Genomic DNA, 16,882 nt, shown 5'->3' with positions numbered 1-16,882 from the left:
TGGAAAAAATTACAGAACCATCGGAAAGCATCTGTAAATAAATGAAAATAAAATTTAAAAATAAATGAAAAAAATTGCAGGTGAGCGACCTGAGACAATGGGGAAGCACAGTAATTCTGCATGACGATAGACATCGAAGCCTATACACTTATCCAACAAAGGTATTCTAGTTTTGTATTTTTAATTAATTTTCTGAAATTTGTAGAATTTGTTTTTCACTTGGACATTGTGGGTTACAATGTGTAAATAAAAAGGTGGAAAAAGATTTAATGCAGTTAAATTCCAGGCTACAAGGCAACAAAAGGTGAAATTTTTGAAAAGGGGCGTCGACTTTCGATCAGCACTGTATATGTGAAACTTACCAGGGTAAATGATGATTTGGGGGTGAGGGGGGGCAGGAAGTAACGGGACTTTGTAACCACCCAGCACAGCATTGTACATCTCTCTATGTGCGAAGTTGATTTTTAGATGTCTTGGTTTGGTCATTGGTCACTTTTCATGGTCATTTGACTAATGCAATGCTACGGGGTTTCTGCAAATCTCACGGGATTGTGAGTTGGACGGGCGACTGTGACGGGCCATTTTAAAGTCTCTCTTTAGTGCCTAAGCCTTTGTGGCTTCGTGAAAGGTAATATTAAATGATCTCCGACCCCATTCCTTAGTGGCTGTAGAGAAGTGTTTTAGTCCCCACAAAAAAAAATTGGTTTGGTAACACCAGGCAATGCCGGGTACCCCTGCTTATATGTGATATTTTCGAAGTACGAAAAGTGCATCACTGAAAAATTGACAAAACGCATTGAAACTCAAATTTGTTCTGCACCTTATCATAATGAAGCCATGTAGCAAGTTTCAGTTGAATATGTTAAGGGGTATGGGGGGATGGGGAAAAAAAGTCTGAAAAAACACTTCTAGTTCGTTGGTACAAGTTGAGATCTATTCCATTACTATTATTTGAGACATCTTGTTCATTCATTAGTATGACTAGCAGAGTCCGACTAGCAGAGTACCCGCCCTATGGGTGATCTTGGTCCAGGCATGCAACACATTTTTCTGACGACTACCTTTATTTGGGCAGTGTATAGGCAACTGACAGCACTGTGTAGGCAAATAAAACATGAACGGAATGTACATGAAGCAAAAACATATCTACTGCTTACAATTAAAAACACCTCACTGCACTGGAAAACATGGGGACAGGAATACTGTACGGTAAATGATGGGGACTTGTAATACCCTCCCCCACCTGGAGACAGTGTTACACAATACACATTTTCATTGATAATTTGAGTTCCCTCCCTCTCCCCCCCCCACCCCCAAGACCACCTGCAAAGATAAAACACCCCATGCACCAATTTGGGTCATGCTGGTCCTATGTAGCAAGTCTGGATGGAATCAGCTCACAACTGTCGGAATAGCGTGACAAACAAACAAACAAACAAACAAACACACAAACACCGGTCCGTGAATTATAGTAAGGATCAGGGAAGAAAGGGGGAAGTGATTGTGAATTTAATGTTCCATCTTTGTTTACTTTCAACATTGTTTTCAACAAACGGGAACAGGAACAACGCAGGCATGATATAGACCAAATGGCCATATATATATATATATATATATATATATATATATATATATATATATATATATATATATATATATATATATATATATATATATATATATATATATATATATATTTACACTTTCTTTCAATCTCTTCCTTGTACCTTTTTTCAGCTCAATGAGACGTGGGAGGAAAACTGCAAGATCTACACTTGTATTGGACACAATAACTTTGAAGTTCACGAAAAGATATGTCCGCCAAACCCTGGGCCAACTTCATGTGGCAATGGCCTAACTCCCTCGACCAATTTCACAGATGATGGCTGCTGCAGCTACACCTACTGTGACTGTGAGTTGTGCAGACAACCCAGCTGTGCTAAGACAAGATTTATTTGATGTGACAAGAGTTGGTGAAAACTATCTCATTGCATCTCCTTTTCGGTCCCCATTGGGAAACCGTGACCATTTAACTCTAACACCTACTGTTGACTTCCATGGCTGTTTGCACTATGTCCTTTTCTCTCCTTTGCAATGATTTCATCATTGTGCAGGCCTTTGCAAGGGTTGGGGAGATCCACATTACAGCACTTTTGATGGTACATACTACAGCCACATGGGCAACTGCACCTACGTGCTGGTGGAAGAACGCTACACAGACCTTGATTTTGCTGTTTATGTAACCACATATGACTGTGGCCATGAAGTGTCCTGTCCAAGTAGCATCATCGTGGTGTATAATTCTGAGGAGGTAAATGTGACGGTGCCGGACAAAAAGGATCTCGCCATCAAGCTGGTGAGTCGCCACTTTTGCTACTTTTTTGTACACAGTGTCAAGGCTCATGGAGTAGCTCGAACAGAGAACGGATCGGGATATAACAAAAGAAAATGAAGGAAAATAACAGTATAACGAGAGAGAGAGAGAGAGAGAGAGAGAGAGAGAGAGAGAGAGAGAGAGAGAGAGAGAGAGAGAGAGAGAGAGAGAGAGAGAGAGAGAGAGAGAGAGAGAGAGAGAGAGAGAGAGAGAGAGAGAGAGAGAGAGAGAGAGAGAGAGAGAGAGAGAGAGAGAGAGAGAGAGAGAGAGAGAGAGAGAGAGAGAGAGAGAGAGAGAGAGAGAGAGAGAGAGAGAGAGAGAGAGAGAGAGAGAGAGAGAGAGAGAGAGAGAGAGAGAGAGAGAGAGAGAGAGAGAGAGAGAGAGAGAGAGAGAGAGAGAGAGAGAGAGAGAGAGAGAGAGAGAGAGAGAGAGAGAGAGAGAGAGAGAGAGAGAGAGAGAGAGAGAGAGAGAGAGAGAGAGAGAGAGAGAGAGAGAGAGAGAGAGAGAGAGAGAGAGAGAGAGAGAGAGATCGACCTCAGGGTGATTGACAAAAGAGAGGGAGACTTGGGAAAATAAGAGACGTGGGCAAGAATGAAAGCAAACGGAGGGGGAGGAGGACACGGATTGAACAAGATGGATACAGCCGCAAAACTCTCAATCACAGAAGTAGAAGAGGAAAACTGGAAACCCAGAAAGAGGTGGGCTTGGTGAGAGTTAATGGGGGTAGAAAGGATCTTGGCTGTGGATCAGGGATGACCTGAGATGGTGATGAACAGCTGTTTTAAAGCCATGAAGGATAGAATGAAATTGAATCAACTGAAGAAGTTGGTTCCACAGGCAGAAAAAAAAACAAAGAGGAACGAACGAGTGGAGGTGAGCCGTGAGTCTGGATTTTTGGAGTTTCACCACATGCACCATGCAGCATCCTGAGTTGGGGGTGAGGGGGAGGATTAGGGGCACAGAGCACAGAAAGGGCAGAGGGTGCAAGACCAGAAAGGAAATGGTAGAAGACAAAGACCACCAACCTGTCTGAGATGTGAAAGTGATAGGCCTAGAGAAGTGGGAACTTCCAATGATTTCGTTTCCACGGTGTCAAGCTGAGCAAGGTATGTGGCATGGGTGCCAACCCAAGGGGGAGAGCAGTACTCCATCAAGCCAAGCATGAAGATCTTGTCAGTAAATAAAGGTTCAGGTGTACCAAGGAAAGACTTTTCACAATGGGGGATGCCCAGTTGGCAACTGGTTTTGGAGGCCAACCTGGACATGTGGTTTGCCCAAGAAAGATCATGGCTTATGGTGAGGCCCAAACGTTTGAGTGATTGAACTCATTCAAGAGAATCGTGAAGGAAGTAAATGCGAGGGTTCGCCAGACTGGCTTTTCAGAGACAGGGTGAGAGTATGAATGTCAGGATTGAAAGACATATTCCAAATGTTGGACCAGCTTGTAATTCTACATCAAGGACTGCAGAAAGGGAAGAGGTTTACTACATGAAGGATGAGGGACGTTATGGCAATAACCTGCTGAATAGAGCACATGCATACCTCCGCCAGGCTGAACAGTTAACGTTTTGTATCTCACTGATAGGCAGGATCTGGATCCAGACATGAACCAAAATCTAATGGAGTTGTTGTCACTTATCTAACTCATCCACCAAGTTTTGTCATCACCCATCCACAACTTTTTGAAATATCATGCTATACTGTATATCCTTTTTGGCCCCATCTCTCAATGGTGAAGCCTTTTTTTACAGCCACTTTTTCCTGCTGAGCAGGGGTTAGCTTTTTGTGGGCTCCATGCAATCATGGTATCCTTTTTGAGGTAATGTTTTTATTTTTTTATGGCCGGATGCCCTTCCTGACGCCAACCATGGTCACCTATTACGACACACAGGGATATGGTACACCTATTCTATCTTGGGCATACACCGGGACCAGTACACACTGGTACTCATTTCGCGGACCTCGGAAGGATGACAGGCTGAGTCAACCCCCTGGTGTTAATTCAGTGGCCAATGGGGCTCGAAATCAGGACCCTAGGATCCCAAGCCAGCCACCCTAACCACGAAGCCAACACCATTAATTAAGAATCATTAAAAAAAAAAAGTAATTTTCATAATTATGTGGTTTCAGATCAGAATCTTCACCAAAATTGAATCAATTTGTATTTGTCACACATGTAACCTGCCCACCAAATGTCGTCCAAATCCGTCCTTAACTTTTTGAGATATCCTGCTAACAAACAGACAGACAGGGATGAAAACATAACTTCCGTCTACCTTCGGTGGCGGAGGTAAAATCATGTATTTGTGTGCACATCATCAAGATAACGTGGTTGTAAAAAAAAAAAAAAGCACATGAGGCAAGAGATGAAGGGGTGGGGAAGTAGGGAGAGAACAAAATGGAGGTTGGGATAAAAGAAGAGAGGGGAAAGGCATGTATGGAGCATGGGTGGGTGGAGGTGTAGGTAAGGGGGCACAAATGGTGGCGAGAAGCAAAATAGAGGAGTAGAAAAATAATGGAAAGAGATAAGTGTGATCAGGAAAGGGGCATTAAGGAAATAACAGACTTGAAGGGTGGTGGAGGAGGGAAAGGGGAGACGGGAGGAGGAAGCGGGAGTGAAAAAGTATGGAATGGTAATGGAAGTTGTCAGAACTTTTTTGAAACATGAATTGGAAAATGGAATTTACATAATTTATGCCATCTTTGGTCATCATGACCCTGGTTGTGTAAATACAATAATGGAATACTTGTCTCCGTGAAGGCTGATGTCAGTGTGCTTTGTGGACAAGATAAACGACGGATTTTATCAACTACAAATGGATAAAATGTTCACCGAGCTGTTAGGAATCATTTGAAGGTGACGTTTTGAGCAATTTGGCCTTCATCGTAACAAAGCAGGCTCATTTCAAATTTCAGTTGATAAAAAACAATATCCAGACTATCATATTCAATGTGTGAAATGAATATTAATCGCATCAAAAGTATTTAATTTGATTATTCACACGAAATGAGAAATGTAATTGCATAACTATCATGTGATGTTTTCAGGTCGAGGTTAACGGTACTCAAGTTTCCCTTCCGTACAATGACACCTTGTTCAAAGTTGGGGCTTCTGGCATCCTGATCTACGTCTATGTTCCTGATCTGAATGCCACCGTGCTCTTCAATGGGTTGATCTTCCAGATCTACCTTCCGCACGAGTTCTTCTACAATAACACCGAGGGCCTGTGTGGTATGAACGCATACTACGAGTAGTTTTACTGCACAACCATCAAGTCATTTATCAATTTACCTTACCCTGCACCATGATGACTTCCACGTATTGATGTAATTGTTGTTGTGCTCCATGTCTGCAGGAACCTGCACTCAGAACAAAACTGATGACTGCCTGCTTAGGAACGGGACAGTAGTTCCAGACTGCAATGCCCTGGGTCCAGACTGGGTCACCAACATGACCGACAATTGCACGGAACGCCCGCCAAAGCCGACTCCAGACTGTGAAAGCAGCAAGATCTGTAACATCCTGTATGACCCGTAAGCATGGCCTTTTCCGACCGGGGTCATCACTTGGCTTGTATTCCATGAATCATTTGCACAGTCATCCAAACAATGCACAATGGGACACAAGCCCATCATATGCCTGCGGTTCATAATGTTACAGATCATGAGATCAACATGAAACATTTTAGAGTTTAATTTTTTTTTTTTAATCCCTGCCCATGTGTGAACAGAGTGTTCTACCCATGCATGGAACATATGGACATCTCCATGTACTACAATGCGTGCAAGTACGATGCATGTTACAGCAACGAGACAGCCTGCAGCAGTTTGGAGTTGATGGCGGACAACTGTGCCACCCATGGTTTCTGTGTCGACTGGAGACCCCTCGCCAATGGGACCTGCGGTGAGTTGTTGTCTGAAACATGGGCGGTAGGGAAGCATGAGTGAGAGTGTAGTGGTGTAACACAGAGACAAACTGGTGTAGGTACCATTAGAGTGAAAAGTTGAATCAAACACATCAAACATTCGATTGGTTCTGAGTTCTGATGCTTGCTGTGACAAGTTTAGTTTTTGTTAGTTTGCCAATTTTTGTTGGGTTGTCGACTTTTATAAACAAGTGCAATTAACATTCCGTTGACCGTATATGCTATTATCTTTATAGATTATCCCTGCCCACCAAATATGGACCATCGGCCATGCCCACCTGATCCTGAGTACTGCCTTTTATCATCAAAAAGGTTTGTCCTGTCTGGCACATAGGGTGCAGCAAGGCCTCGACAAGCCTAACAAGACCTCTTGCTTGCTGTTTTAACATCATCAGACGTGCTCATTAGACTGGTTTATACAAGGTTATCAACGTTACTGTTTTGTTCTGCAAACAAATTATTTAACAGAATATGTTAATGTTTCATTGTTTCATCACAAACTATCCACAACCGAACAGAAATGCCTACAACATTGAGCTAAAACCTCTTTAATTGGTTGTTCTCACATTCTCTTTTTTTTTTTCTTCCAAAATACAACTCCTAGATAGGTACTCAATGACCCGGATTACTCGAGCAGAATCACACATTGCTTACGACAGATATATTCATCACATATGCATGAGGGGTAAGGGAGAAAATTGATAAAAGGAGGAAAGGGGGTATAATAGGAAAGAAATAGGAAAGTGAGGGAGTCTGGAGAGAGAAGGTGAATAACCAAAGGAGGTTGTGAGGTTAGAAGGGTCTGAAGAGGGAAGGAAAAGTCATTTATGGGTATTGTTACGTGATAGATGGGGAGGGGGGGAGGTAAAAAACAAAAAAGGGAACTACCATTTTTCATACATGATCAGGCTCATGGAAGAGAGCGGTGACGGACGGTAAAGAGACAATGTGCTGACACCTTTTCTCAGCCAACCTCATCTCAGATCACCAATTTGGTTCCAGACGAGGTCACTCCACCTTGGACATGCTGCTTCTACTCACCCAACAATGGAAGGAGGACCTCAATGTCAGACATGAGATCAGGGCTGACTCTAAAAAATATCTCATGCTTTTGATACAATCTTGCTCTCTAAACTCTCTGCTTATGGCATCCAAGGCCAACTTCACTCTTGGATTATTGACTTCCTCAACACTCGTAGCCAATGTATGGCTCTCAACGGAATCCTTTATCCTCCTCTCCTGTCAAGGCTGGAGTGCCCTGAAACAGTGTTATGAGCCCAGTTGTATTCTGATCTTCATAAATGGTCTCTGACTCTGGTAAATCCCCTTTATCTATTCGCTGATGACTCCACCCTCTGCCGTCACATCCCTCATACTTCAAACAGTCAGGGTGCAGCCGATTCCCTCTCCTCGGACTTTGACAAAACCACAAACTGGTCAAACACTTGGAACATGTCTTTCAATCCTAACAAATCTCACACACTCATTACATCATTCTGAAAGGACCGTCTGGCAAGCCCTCCCATCTACTTACTTAACAATGCTCTCGAAGAAGTTCAATCATTCAAACTCCTGGGTCTCACTATCAGATCATGATCTTTCTTGGGCAAACCACATTTCAAAGTTGGCCTCCAAAGCCAGCTGCCGACTGGGCATCCTCCGTCATACAAAGTCCTTCCTTGGCACATCTGACCTCCTGAACACCTGTCCACCTACAAGGCCTCCATCCGCAGCTTGATGGTGTACTGCTCTCCCTTCTGGGCTGGCTGCCCTGCTTCGATCACATCTTGTTCAGTTTGACGCCATGGAAATCAAGGCCTTCAAGAACATTGGAATCTCCCGCGATGAAGCAGAGTCATTGGTCCTATCACTTCGTCATCAGAGACAGATCGGTCTTTTCTACTGTGTCCTTTCTGGTCTTGCGCCCTCTGCCCTTTCCAGAATTTATACCCCCCAGGTTTCTGCAGAGCACAAACAGTACCCCCATCTACCTCCTTCTGGTAAAACTACTGAAATCCAGGATCACTATTCACCTCCACTCATTTGTTCTTTTTTTCCCCACCAATGGAATCTACTTCCACATCCTCTTCAATTGCATTCTTCCCTCCAGGTCTTCAAGACAGCTGTTCACCTCCATCTCAGATTGTTCCCAATCTAAAACCATGACCTCTTCTACCCTCGATAACTCCCCTCTCTCCCCCCCCCCACCCCAATCCCTTCTCCTTCCAAATTTCCAGTTTTCCCCTCTTGGAGTATCCTTTGTCATCCATCTTGTCCACCGAATGCATCCTCTCCTGCCCCCCCCCATTCCTCCCCACACCCATTGTTTGTCCACGTTTCTTCTATCCTGGTCTTCAACTCTGCTGTTGGTATTTCCCCCGTAGTTTTATTACTGTTCCTTTTATTACGTATTATGTTCTGATCTGTTTATTGTCCTCGGTTTTCCACAACCCAGAGAGAGAGAGAGAGAGAGAGAGAGAGAGAGAGAGAGAGAGAGAGAGAGAGAGAGAGAGAGAGAGAGAGAGAGAGAGAGAAAACACAGTAACCTGCAAGTAGGTGCTGGGTTGGGTTAGGTAGGGCTAATGGGGGTAGAAAATGTCGCAGGAATGGTCGTGGGTGATACGAGATGGTGGTACACAACCTATTTGTAGCCCTGGAGTGAAGGGTGGTGATTGAACTGCCTTAGGAAGATGGTTCAAAAAAACTGGAGAAAAGAAGAGTTAAAGTGAAAGGAAATCCTGGAATTTGAAAATCTAACTTTCGTACATAATAAATATACTGTTTCCTCGAGTACCCGCGACGTTCATCCAGACTTTTGAGTTTTCATCTCAATTTCCTCCACCACCGAAGGTGGTTGGAGGTTATGTTTTCACCTCTCGTCTGTCTGTCTGTTTGTGAACAAAATATCTCAAAGTTGAAGACGGATTTGGACAAAAATTTGGTGGAGAGCTTGGGTATGTGACACGGACGAAATGATTCGATTTTGGTGAAGATCCGAATCCGGATCTGGATCCAAGAATTTTAAAGTGGTTTTTCACCATTCAGAGATGGGGACAAAAACGACATCTAGCATGATATCTCAAAAAGTTGTATACAGATTTGGACAGAAATTGGTGGGCGTGTTGGATATGTCACAAGGAAGAATAATAGATTCAATTTTAGTTCAGGTCCAAATCCAGATCCGGCCAATCAGTGGGATACAAGACATAAACTAATCAGCCTGGCAGAGGTATGAGCTCAACCGAGTGTCCTTCTAGTGCAGTTAGAGAAGTGTCTAATGTTGAAGTGAAGTAAGGAAGTCTGTATGATACACCTGCTGCAGGTGTTATACAGATTATCAGTAGGAATTATTAGCAAAGAACATTTGGACCACAATGTGAACAGGTTGATCCCTATATTCCGTCCATCCATTGAAACCATACTCTGTACAGAGCGTCGGTGCTGCCGGAGCAGTCTCCTGTGCTATTGGGCACAATCCTGGACGGGTCACCGCTCCAACGAAGGACACTCGAATGGCTCAATTATCCCAGCAAGTTGGTATTCATTTTGCTGACCTCGGAAGGATGAAAGGCTGAGTCAACCCCACTTGGTATGAATTCTATGGTTAAGCAGGATCCCAAGCCCACTACCCTAACCATTATGCCAACACCAGGCATTATCCTTATATTATAGAAGGGTTTACTAATTGCAATCAATAACAGAGACTATAATAAGGACCAGAGTCAAAAAAAATTCCAAGTCAAGTAGTCCCTGATGCTCCGGGAGCCATGTACTGATAATTATTTTCCTCATTTTTTTCTCCACCACTCTCCCACCCACACTTTCCTCTTGCAGATTGTGGCAGACGATGAAAGAAGGGTGCTATTGTCCAGCTGGGACTATCGCCCTCAGCCCCACCTATCCAGATATCTGCACAGTCAACTGTTCCTGTGAGATATCACACACTGAAACCTTTCATTATCTCCAAAGCTAAAACGAAACCGCAAACCCAACTTTCTCGAGCTGGCAAGCTTATCGTCGTCATCGTCTTGTTTTGTTGTATATTATGTTGTGGTGTGCCAGTTTTTGAGTTGTGGTTTTCAAACTACAATCACTTTACCAATGTACTCAAAGATGAAGCCCAACCAAAATGTTTTTGGGTTGTTTGAGTTTCTGGAAATAATCATTAAGATTTTGGGCCAAGATCAACTTTCTGTTGCACATCAAGCCTCACAGCAACTTACAACCACAACAATGTTATCACAAAACCTCAAAGAGACAACAGTTGCTTCTGGAGGGGACATTAACAGGGAAGTAGATTATTAAACATCTTTATTGGATTACTTGTCAGTTTGCCATAACTAAGTGTGTTCTAAAATGGATTTTATTGGTTTTTCAGATTGCTTTGACAACCAAGGAAATCCAGTGCTGGTAAGATGTTAAAATTGTTCTTCAACTTTGTACGTTTTATCCTCTTGTGTTAAACAATGTAATACGGCATAGTAACACCTCTCACCCATCACCAGGGTATAGGAACACCTGTCAAACATCACCAGGGCATAATAACACCTCTCACCCATCACCAGGGCATAATAATCCCTCACACATCACCAGGGCATAATAACACCCCTCACCCATCACCAGGGCATAGTAACACCTCTCAAACATCACCAGGGCATAATAACACCTCTCAAGTATCACCAGGGTATAATAACAGATCTCAAACATCACCAGGGCCTAGTAACACCTCTCACCCATCACCAGGGTATAGGAACACCTCTCAAACATCACCAGGGCATAATAACACCTCTCAACCATCACCAGGGCATAATAACACCTCTCACACATCAGCAGGGCATAGTAACACCTCTCAAACATCACCAGGGCATAATAACACCTCTCAAGCATCACCAGGGTATAATAACACATCTCAAACATCACCAGGGCCTAGTAACACCTCTCACCCATCACCAGAGCATAATAATCCCTCACACATCACCAGGGCATAATAACACCCCTCACCCATCACCAGGGCATAACAACACCCCTCACCCATCACCAGGGAATAATAACACCTCACACATCACCAGGGCATAGTAACACCTCACACATCACCAGGGCATAGTAACACCTCTCACACACCACCAGGGCATAGTAACACCTCTCACACATCACCAGGGCATAGTAACACCTCCACACATCACCAGGGCATAGTAGCACCACTCACCCATCACTAGGGCATAGTAACACCTCTCACCCATCACTAGGGCATAGTAACACCTCTCACACATCACTAGGGCATAGTAGCACCCCTCACCCATCACCAGGGCATAATGACACCTCTCACACATCACCAGGGCATAGTAACACCTCTCACACATCACCAGGGCATAATAATCCCTCACACATCACCAGGGCATAATAACACCCCTCACCCATCACCAGGGCATAGTAACACCTCTCACCCATCACTAGGGCATAGTAACACCTCTCACACATCACTAGGGCATAGTAGCACCCCTCACCCATCACCAGGGCATAATGACACCTCTCACACATCACCAGGGCATAATAACACCTCTCACCCATCACCAGGGCATAATAATCCCTCACACATCACCAGGGCATAATAACACCCCTCACCCATCACCAGGGCATAGTAACACCTCTCAAACATCACCAGGGCATAATAACACCTCTCAAGTATCACCAGGGTATAATAACAGATCTCAAACATCACCAGGGCCTAGTAACACCTCTCACCCATCACCAGGGTATAGGAACACCTCTCAAACATCACCAGGGCATAATAACACCTCTCAACCATCACCAGGGCATAATAACACCTCTCACACATCAGCAGGGCATAGTAACACCTCTCAAACATCACCAGGGCATAATAACACCTCTCAAGCATCACCAGGGTATAATAACACATCTCAAACATCACCAGGGCCTAGTAACACCTCTCACCCATCACCAGAGCATAATAATCCCTCACACATCACCAGGGCATAATAACACCCCTCACCCATCACCAGGGCATAACAACACCCCTCACCCATCACCAGGGAATAATAACACCTCACACATCACCAGGGCATAGTAACACCTCACACATCACCAGGGCATAGTAACACCTCTCACACACCACCAGGGCATAGTAACACCTCTCACACATCACCAGGGCATAGTAACACCTCCACACATCACCAGGGCATAGTAGCACCACTCACCCATCACTAGGGCATAGTAACACCTCTCACCCATCACTAGGGCATAGTAACACCTCTCACACATCACTAGGGCATAGTAGCACCCCTCACCCATCACCAGGGCATAATGACACCTCTCACACATCACCAGGGCATAGTAACACCTCTCACACATCACCAGGGCATAATAATCCCTCACACATCACCAGGGCATAATAACACCCCTCACCCATCACCAGGGCATAGTAACACCTCTCACCCATCACTAGGGCATAGTAACACCTCTCACACATCACTAGGGCATAGTAGCACCCTCACCCATCACCAGGGCATAATGACACCTCTCACACATCACCAGGGCATAATAACACCTCTCACCCATCACCAGGGCATAATAATCCCTCACACATCACCAGGGCATAATAACACCCCTCACCCATCACCAGGGCATAGTAACACCTCTCAAACATCACCAGGGCATAATAACACCTCTCAAGTATCACCAGGGTATAATAACAGATCTCAAACATCACCAGGGCCTAGTAACACCTCTCACCCATCACCAGGGTATAGGAACACCTCTCAAACATCACCAGGGCATAATAACACCTCTCAACCATCACCAGGGCATAATAACACCTCTCACACATCAGCAGGGCATAGTAACACCTCTCAAACATCACCAGGGCATAATAACACCTCTCAAGCATCACCAGGGTATAATAACACATCTCAAACATCACCAGGGCCTAGTAACACCTCTCACCCATCACCAAAGCATAATAATCCCTCACACATCACCAGGGCATAATAACACCCCTCACCCATCACCAGGGCATAACAACACCCCTCACCCATCACCAGGGAATAATAACACCTCACACATCACCAGGGCATAGTAACACCTCACACATCACCAGGGCATAGTAACACCTCTCACACACCACCAGGGCATAGTAACACCTCTCACACATCACCAGGGCATAGTAACACCTCCACACATCACCAGGGCATAGTAGCACCACTCACCCATCACTAGGGCATAGTAACACCTCTCACCCATCACTAGGGCATAGTAACACCTCTCACACATCACTAGGGCATAGTAGCACCCCTCACCCATCACCAGGGCATAATGACACCTCTCACACATCACCATGGCATAGTAACACCTCTCACACATCACCAGGGCATAGTAACACCTCTCACACATCACCAGGGCATAATAACACCTCTCACACATCACCAGGGCATAATAACACCTCTCACACATCACCAGGGTATAATAACACCTCTCACACATCACCACGGCATAATAACACCTCTCACACATCACCAGGGCATAGTAACACCTCTTACACATCACCAGGGCATAGTAACACCTCTCACACATCACCAGGGCATAATAACACCTCTCACACATCACCACGGCATAATAACACCTCTCACACATCACCAGGGCATAATAACACCTCTTACACATCACCAGGGCATAGTAACACCTCTTACACATCACCAGGGTATAACACCTCACACATCACCACGGCATAGTAACACCTCTCACATATCACCAGGGCATAGTAACACCTCTCACGCATCACCAGGGCATGGTCACATATCTCCCACATGGCCTATAGTCATTCCTTCAGTACATAATGTTTAATTTCCTCTGAATCTTTTTTTCCCAGGGAGTATTGTTGAATGATATTGCCTAAATTCATGTACATTTGATAATTAATTCAACAAAAGAAACCTACAATCTTGAAATAACCTCCATTTCAAATGAAGCAGAAATCTCACCGCTGTCTATTTAATGGCAACAGTTCTGCCAATCAGACTACATATATGTAAATGGAACTGGCTCTACCCCTTACCCTAGCCCGGTGAGACATGGGAGGAAGGCTGCATGGTGTACACCTGTAAGGATGATGGGACGGTGGAAAAAAAACACAAGCAATGTCCACCCAATCCCGGCCCGACACAATGTGCCCACGGACTTGCTCCTTCCACAAACGTCACCGACGATGGCTGCTGTACCTACACCTACTGTGACTGTGAGTCCTATCACTGGAGACGTTCACAGAGTTCACTCTTTGTTTGCACAATGAAGTACAAGTACAAAACACTCCATTACAGGACCAGGGCATTTTGGCCAAACACACCTGTTTCACATATGCATCCCATTATCCTTAGAATGTTTGTACAAGGTGTGTCGCCGTATAAGCAACCATCACAATCCTACAAAAGATATAATGGGATCTCATCATAGATTACAGGTTTAAATGTTTATGTTGCTCCTTACTTCAGGACATTAGATGGATTCCTTCAACATTACGACTCAGAGTAGTTTCACTCGACATGTTCAATGCATGACCCATGGTGTGCCACCACAGCCCTGCCTGAGGTCCACTTTGGGCTTGCCTTGTTGAATGCAGCCCATTACCCTCATTGGTTGAAATTATTTACACTTGTTCTAGAATCTAGATGATCACGTGTCATTGTAGAATCCGAGGACCAGGCTTTTTCCTGGTTTATATTGATGGTCTTTCTGTCAACTTGGAAACCACTTTGATGTTGTGAAGACTGTTGGGACTTCCCTAACTGCTGATATTAAAAACATAGGAAAGTGGTGAACTGCCAGAAACATTTATTTCAACTATTATAAATCTTAAACCCTCACTCCACCTTTTGAAGGACAACTTTGCAAATATTGTGGTTTTGTCAGATCAACTTCGAACAGATATTCAGGCTTTTGAGCTTGTTGACCTCACCATCAGTCCTGAAATATTGAAGCTCAGATTACTTCCCCGTATAAAGTCATTTCGGAACTCTCAGGCTTTCACCTCCACAATAAGCATTTATATTAACGAATGCCATGGCGTATAGCAATCTATTAAGTGGTCCTGCATGCCCTCTTGCACGGAGTGTCTCGTGTCGGACATCATCAACATTGCCAATACGAGGCTGGGATACAGGCCTCGTTGCTTTATTATCACAGACTGTTTGGCATTCCCCCTGGTAGTTCTCTCACTCTCTCTCCTCACCCCTCCCCTTTGTTCTGTCTGCCATTCAAACGTCTCCACTCCACAGAGTTTTGCTAACCTCCATTTTGTTTCCATACGTGTCTGTTCATAATGTCATGCTCTTCCCTTCAGTTCATTCAGTCCTAAATTTTTCATTGTTTCTCATTGCAATCTTCACTGAGCTTTTGCAGACGTAAAAAAAAAATATATATATATATATATATAAGAATCAAGTGATGTTTTATTCATACATTTTCTGTCCAGGTGTATGTATGGGTTGGGGAGACCCGCATTTCAGCACATTTGATGGCACGTACTACAGCCACATGGGTAACTGCACGTACGTGCTGGTGGAGGAGCGATACATCGAGCTGGACTTTGCCGTGTACGTAACCAACTACAACTGTGGCCGAGATGTAGCCTGTCCAAGGAGCATCATCGTGGTGTACAAGTCTAAGGAGGTGAACGTGACGGTGCCGGACAAGAACGATCTCGCCGTCAAGCTGGTGAGTCTCGATCGGCACAATTGTTGATGGAACGGCGTGGCGTGAGTTGTTCGTGTTGAAAGAGAATGACTTGTGGTTTGCAGGCTGCCAACAGAGAGATACTACAAGTTATTTTTTGGGGAAGAAGCGAATGCAATAATAAGGAAAGATAAAAGTCGTTTCACATTTAACGCAAAGTAGAGTTGCACCTCTACCAGGTGCAAAATGAATGTTCTTTGTGTGTAGCACTTCATTGTAAATGTTAACTTTTCTGCGACTTGCATACCAATTGGCTCGGTTTCTACACTGGTGGCACACTCGCACCCCAGTAGTGATATAACCAAGGGGACAATAATTTGTAATGGAATCACAGTCCAATAAGCATTTCTGATATGATGACTGCATCCTTGATCACTTGAACATTTCCAGGTTCATGGTGATTCCTACGAGTAGCTCACGTCACATGTGACAGGGAAATACAACATTTCCTTGAAGGGTCATGCTAAATATATGGAAGGACTAAATGTGGAAGGTCAAGAATCCTACACAAGAAGGACATACATGTCACAATTTCTCTGCCAAACTATTTCAGAGTGCACATTAAGCCAACTGGCCAATTGGCAAGCATTTACTTGTCGCATTACATGGTGCCTTTCAAAATGAGTAGGCCCCGTAGCCCCGGATTGTGGAAAGTCTCATCCGAATGCTGCCTTTCAGGCATCTTTTCATTGCCCAGCTGATGGTCCATCACACCAACAACTGGGCCTCTCCCCCTAGGCCTCGGATTTGTTCCGAGTCACCCATAGAGTCGCAAACATCCGAGGCTTGCGCCCTCGCTTATGTCTCTCGGGCATGTGTTGATAAATTGGTTAAACTCCCT

General features: G+C 44.4%; 1 protein-coding gene across 1 annotated transcript in view; it reads left to right on the top strand.

Annotated features, from left to right (window-relative positions):
* The window catches only part of LOC147025926 (uncharacterized), a 168,921-nt gene that overhangs the window by 112,815 nt on the left and 39,224 nt on the right, over window positions 1-16,882 (top strand). Inside the window, exons 34-43 of the mRNA XM_085883558.1 lie at window positions 1,738-1,912; window positions 2,115-2,356; window positions 5,423-5,606; window positions 5,731-5,908; window positions 6,106-6,278; window positions 6,537-6,612; window positions 10,135-10,229; window positions 10,679-10,710; window positions 14,374-14,548; window positions 15,782-16,023. Of these exons, the coding sequence (XP_085739684.1) occupies window positions 1,738-1,912; window positions 2,115-2,356; window positions 5,423-5,606; window positions 5,731-5,908; window positions 6,106-6,278; window positions 6,537-6,612; window positions 10,135-10,229; window positions 10,679-10,710; window positions 14,374-14,548; window positions 15,782-16,023 (1,572 nt within the window). The remainder of the gene's footprint in view (window positions 1-1,737; window positions 1,913-2,114; window positions 2,357-5,422; window positions 5,607-5,730; window positions 5,909-6,105; window positions 6,279-6,536; window positions 6,613-10,134; window positions 10,230-10,678; window positions 10,711-14,373; window positions 14,549-15,781; window positions 16,024-16,882) is intronic.

The sequence above is a fragment of the Eptatretus burgeri genome, chromosome 5, assembly GCF_056783735.1.
Source record: "Eptatretus burgeri isolate ZD-2024b chromosome 5, Ebu_testis_v1, whole genome shotgun sequence".
In the NCBI taxonomy this organism is placed as follows: domain Eukaryota; kingdom Metazoa; phylum Chordata; class Myxini; order Myxiniformes; family Myxinidae; genus Eptatretus; species Eptatretus burgeri.
Note: the sequence above shows the minus strand (reverse complement) of the source record. Positions and strands in the feature narration are given on the sequence as shown.